At 44.9% G+C, this 4,587-nt stretch overlaps 4 protein-coding genes across 4 annotated transcripts; 3 read left to right on the top strand and 1 right to left on the bottom strand.

Annotated features, from left to right (window-relative positions):
• Positions 1-202: 202 nt before the first annotated feature.
• On the top strand, positions 203-469 carry Pmar_PMAR011062 (hypothetical protein; the record flags this gene model as incomplete). Its single annotated transcript, XM_002779673.1, has 2 exons — positions 203-300; positions 346-469. The coding sequence occupies 2 exons, from the start codon at positions 203-205 to the stop codon at positions 467-469; spliced, it is 222 nt and encodes a 73-aa protein (XP_002779719.1).
• Positions 470-864: 395 nt separating this feature from the next.
• Positions 865-1,455, top strand: Pmar_PMAR011063 (hypothetical protein; the record flags this gene model as incomplete). Its single annotated transcript, XM_002779674.1, has 3 exons — positions 865-1,027; positions 1,075-1,200; positions 1,244-1,455. 3 exons carry the CDS (start codon positions 865-867, stop codon positions 1,453-1,455), a joined length of 501 nt encoding a protein of 166 aa, XP_002779720.1.
• A 502-nt stretch (positions 1,456-1,957) lies between these two features.
• On the top strand, positions 1,958-2,482 carry Pmar_PMAR011064 (60S ribosomal protein L42, putative). Its single transcript, XM_002779675.1, has 3 exons — positions 1,958-2,047; positions 2,128-2,355; positions 2,405-2,482. The coding sequence occupies exons 1-3, from the start codon at positions 1,982-1,984 to the stop codon at positions 2,435-2,437; spliced, it is 327 nt and encodes a 108-aa protein (XP_002779721.1). The 5' UTR covers positions 1,958-1,981; the 3' UTR covers positions 2,438-2,482.
• Positions 2,483-3,204: 722 nt separating this feature from the next.
• On the bottom strand, positions 3,205-4,555 carry Pmar_PMAR011065 (Rab GDP dissociation inhibitor alpha, putative; the record flags this gene model as incomplete). The annotated part of the gene is made up of 11 exons (XM_002779676.1): positions 3,205-3,285; positions 3,328-3,418; positions 3,465-3,578; positions 3,628-3,684; positions 3,742-3,821; positions 3,872-3,970; positions 4,029-4,084; positions 4,140-4,211; positions 4,263-4,324; positions 4,376-4,497; positions 4,547-4,555. 11 exons carry the CDS (start codon positions 4,553-4,555, stop codon positions 3,205-3,207), a joined length of 843 nt encoding a protein of 280 aa, XP_002779722.1.
• Positions 4,556-4,587: the final 32 nt, after the last annotated feature.

A 4,587-nucleotide genomic window follows, 5' to 3' on the forward strand; every position in this document is an offset into this window, starting at 1 on the left:
GCCAAGGAGGGACACTCATTGCACGATAGCCTTTAGCTTTTGGAGTACTCCATGAAGCCGACGTTATTCGTCAAGTTGAGGTTTAATCCTTTAGGGTCAGTGTGTCGTGACCTTCAATATCCCTGTACAACATTATGGTCAATTGAAGGGTCGTTTGATCCTACAACCATCCCCAGCGGATGCAGTTCCTCTATGTGTGGTTATGTCTCGGGAAGCTGATCGCCTCAAGTACTCTAACAAAGAGTTGAATAAAAAAGTGCAGGAGATGGAGGTCCAACTAGAGGTCCTCAAAGTTGATCGGTGGGGTCTACACATGATGCTGGCTTTGAAGCTGTCTACTCTCAGCGCCTCAGCATCCACCTCTGCTGGGGAGTCAGCAGTAGTAGTCGGAGCGAAGCGGAGGCTACTAGATGACTCTGGTGGTACACCGATGACGCAGTCCTCTACGAAGAAAGCTAAAGACGAATGAATTGATGGTGTGTACTTTGTGTGTTACTTTGCTCATGCAAATAGACTATCCATAACTTGCGTTGGACAGTCGGGGGGGGGGAGTGCTGCAGAGGGCTGTTCATATCTCAGCTATTATCATCCTTTAATGGAACTTGGAGTTCAATGCCTCTGGATGGCAACAACCAAGTCATACTATCAGAGAAGTATGGCCATCAATCATATTTCTCTGAGGAGCACATCCCTAGTGATTATGAGATGAACATCGAGCTAATATCGTCAACCTGTTTACAGCATATAGACAACAGGATGAGATGAAGAAGTGATCCGCATGCACACGATGTCATACTCTTACCATCACATGTCGTTTCTTGTTGTTGTTGTTCATAGTATAATAAGTATCGAGATATTTCGATAATGTCAACTACGCTGAGCTCAGTCGTGGTTCTCTCGGAGGGCCCAGTGGTCGTGGCTTGCTTTCATGGGAGTAGTGATATCCGTGTTGCTGCTAGCGTGGCAGCGGAGGAGTTCTCGAAGGACTTCACAATGGACGATATCCTACAACTTCGTGAGGCTATTGGTGAGCAGCATAATGAGAGTTAAGTGATATTCAGAGATGTTCGATAGGCATTACTGGGGTGGAAGATGATGTAGAAAATCGGCTGAAGGCCGCAATGAAGTTTGCTAACGAGTTGTTGTTCCCTGCTTTGGCTGATGTTCAACGATGCTCTGTTCACGTCGTCAATGAAGATGGTACAGTACTTCCTGTTCACTAGGGAAACATTTGGGCTTTTAGATTGTCGCATTGCAGTTGTTGAAGTGCGATACGCTATTGCTGGCCTTGGGTTTATGAAAGATCGACTGAAGCTCGATAGAGTCGTTCGCCAAGGGGAAGTGATCGCAGCAATCGCCGCTGAGACTGCTAGGTTACAGAATGACGTGCGGCAGCAGATGAAGAGAGAGGAAGCATCTCGGACTTCTGAGTACACCCATCTTCGGTATGATTAACACCTTCTGGAATGTTGATTGTTCAGACCATATGATAGGGCTAATCCATCTACACCAGTGCGAACACCGATGAGTAAGAGGTCTCCGTCATCGACTTACAATAAGAAGCGGCATAGTATGAGTGTTGTGAATCCGAATAGGAGATTGATGAACTCTCGGAAACGAATCAAGGGTCTGGACTTTGATGACGATAATGATGATAGTGACAAGCCTAAATCTCCATCGTACAATATACCATCGTTGAGTCGTAAATTAGAGGACAGTCCGCATTTCAACGTTCACGGCTATGAGCATTCCACCAAAGATCTCCCAGAAGAATCGACGGTAACAGTTTTCTATAGGCATTCTGGTGAACAACGCAGAGGACATGGCTCGTAGGCACATGATATGCCATCCCGTACCATCGAGGATGATGGATGGGAATTGTTAAAAGCTCGCTGGTGTCAATCTCGCTCGCCCAAGTGATAGATTATAGCTACAATGTTCGAGATACCGACCGTTGCCATCAGTCGCTGAAGGGTCCGCCATGGTTACCGTTCCTAAGACTCGCAAAACCTATTGCAAGCGCTGCAAGAAGCATACCGGTCAAAAGGTAATACGGAGATTCGTGGGCGTATACACTCGTTGTCCTGTCGTTATTCGTGTGGTCTGTGCTTATCGTAGTATGTTTAGGTTACCCAGTACAAGACCGGTAAGGCTTCCTTGGTCGCCCAGGGTAAGAGGCGTTACGATAGTAAGCAGGCCGGTTTCGGAGGTCAGACCAAGCCTGTCTTCCGTAAGAAGGCTAAGACTACTAAGAAGATCGTCCTTAAGTTGGAGTGCACCAAGTGCAAGTGCAAGCGTATGATGCCCATCAAGCGTTGCAAGCATTTCGAGCTCGGCGATAGCTCTAAGAAGAAGGTAATGACATGTTTAAACTATGGTTATAGTATGAATGATGTCTCTTTAGGCCGAGGCCGCCTTGTACGGTAAGAAGCGATAAATGTCTAGGCAGCTTGCTATTGACTGGTCCGCTTCAGTGATGTTTAATGATAGTCTTGTGTTACTTGTTATTGAAGGATAGCATTCTACCTTAGCTATTTCGATGGCTGACCTCTCTGAAAGGTCTTAAGTTTGGGGGTAGTAGTAATAGCTCGAGGGATGATGATGACAAGAAGAAGACTGAGAACAAGCTCGGGGTGCCCAATTCATCTAAGGCTTCTTGTATCTGCTATGTGCAATATCGGTGCTGCAATTGCGAAGTATTCGGATGGTTGCGATCAATGATCGCCGATCATGGTTCTGTTGAACATTGAAAGGATTCGCTTATAAATTTCGATCGTGTAATGCATCTTGTCGGATACCCAACGAACGTTATAGTTGCCGAGCTAATGCAACAACCATGATTAGCATTTTAGGTCTACTGAGGAAGGAATGAAGACAGGGTGGTATGACTCCATCAATTTGATGATATATCTAGGCAATACATTTTCTGGAGAGTATACTTTGCATTCGAAAAAGTAGAAGAGGAATGTGTAACAGGCAAGGAAAGATACAATCTGCCCTCATGGGTTACATCCAGATTACGCCTGTCTGCCGTTATTTATTCGAATTATCCTCACGGCTCGTCAATCGTTGGTCGCAACCTTTGCAAATTCAGTAGTTGTCCTCAACCTTTAATCACAACTATTTATTATGGTATAACCAACAATAACACAAACCACTATTTGAAGTGATGAAAGCAGTAGTCGACAATAGTAATTCGTAGGTTTATTCCTCGTCTGCAGTATCATCAGGCTGGAGTGTAAGGTCCAAAGGTTCACCCATAATCCTATTCCACGTATTGAGAACCTACTTAAGAGTGAGGGGGATAACAGTAATAGTTGCCCTTACATCCTGAGTAGCCGATTCAAAGTGGCTTGTAGCATCGTATGACTTCGACACGAATAGTTGATCAACCTTGCCATCGTCAGTAGGCTCATAACTAGATATCGAATCGTCAACTTAATCTCATACCACTCCTTTTCTACTTCTCAGAAATGGTAACAAACTTGTTCTCAATTTTACCGAGGAGCTGCAGGGCCGGCATGATTTCTCTTTCAGGATCATTGGTCTCGACGGTCGTAGACACCAGTGCAACATATCTTAGGATTGAATGAAATACATTTTGAAGTGATACAGGCCGTATATTACTTTCCTTTGAAGGCTATGTTGTGAGCCCAGGAAACCATCATGACGTAGACATCGGACCTGACACCCGGTGTTCTCGAGATTTAAGGTATTGATGATGATGTTGGTGATGACTACCGTCGATTGAGCTGTTTCTGTGGTATGATAATCTGACAGGATGTGGCATCATTCGTATTGGGTATAGTGTGGCCGAGGATCTGAGATGAAACACTGTCTTTCTACCCAAACCCTATCCCACCGAACCTACACAGATGCATCTGATGGTACGACCAGTAGACCTAACCTTCTGTGGTAGGGTATCCTTAACGTAGGAAGGATCACATATGACAAGAGGAGCATGGGCAACCTACATTGACGACGATATGCCCACCTACTCGGGGAGCCGATACTACTACTACTATTACCTCTCCTTCTGACTTAACTCCACATACTTTACCATCTGCATCGAACTCGAAGCCGTCTGAGATTACCATCAGATTACCACCATATCATTAGTCCGTCCCAATAGCACTCACCAACAGGCTTATTGAGCATATAGGTTCCACCATGAATTGCACTTAGACGACTGAAGCCTTCGGGTATACCACCTGAAGTTGAACATGAGTAACAGGAGTAATATCAAACCCTATTATTATTACCAAGACCATAGATGGGGTAAATGAATGGACTCTGTCCATATCTTGTGATGGAGTCCAAGTATCTATCAACGTGACGACATGTCATCATCCACAGACTACCAGTGTTATTGTACAGTTTCATCTTTTGAATGGTAGGCCCGCATGGTTTAAAGAGATAACTATCATCAGGGTAGAGAGCAACAGCATGACCAAAGAAGTCGATAGTGTCAGGCTGCAGGCCGTACTTCTCATAAACCTACAAGACGCAGCAACAGTCCTATGTGCTTCTTCACTATGTGTCTAACCTGCATCATAGTATGCCTATTGCCATCAATACCATCATGTG

The sequence above is a fragment of the Perkinsus marinus genome (assembly GCF_000006405.1).
Source record: "Perkinsus marinus ATCC 50983 genomic scaffold scf_1104296946034, whole genome shotgun sequence".
NCBI classification, from domain to species: domain Eukaryota; phylum Perkinsozoa; order Perkinsida; family Perkinsidae; genus Perkinsus; species Perkinsus marinus.

Excerpts from the sequence above, each read along its gene's own strand:
- Pmar_PMAR011064 (XM_002779675.1), top strand. The coding sequence starts at position 1,982 with ATGGTTACCGTTCCTAAGACTCGCAAAACCTATTGCAAGCGCTGCAAG. Across the intron at positions 2,048-2,127 it reads AGAAGCATACCGGTCAAAAG|GTTACCCAGTACAAGACCGG; the intron begins GTAATACGGAGA and ends TAGTATGTTTAG. Across the intron at positions 2,356-2,404 it reads GCGATAGCTCTAAGAAGAAG|GCCGAGGCCGCCTTGTACGG; the intron begins GTAATGACATGT and ends ATGTCTCTTTAG.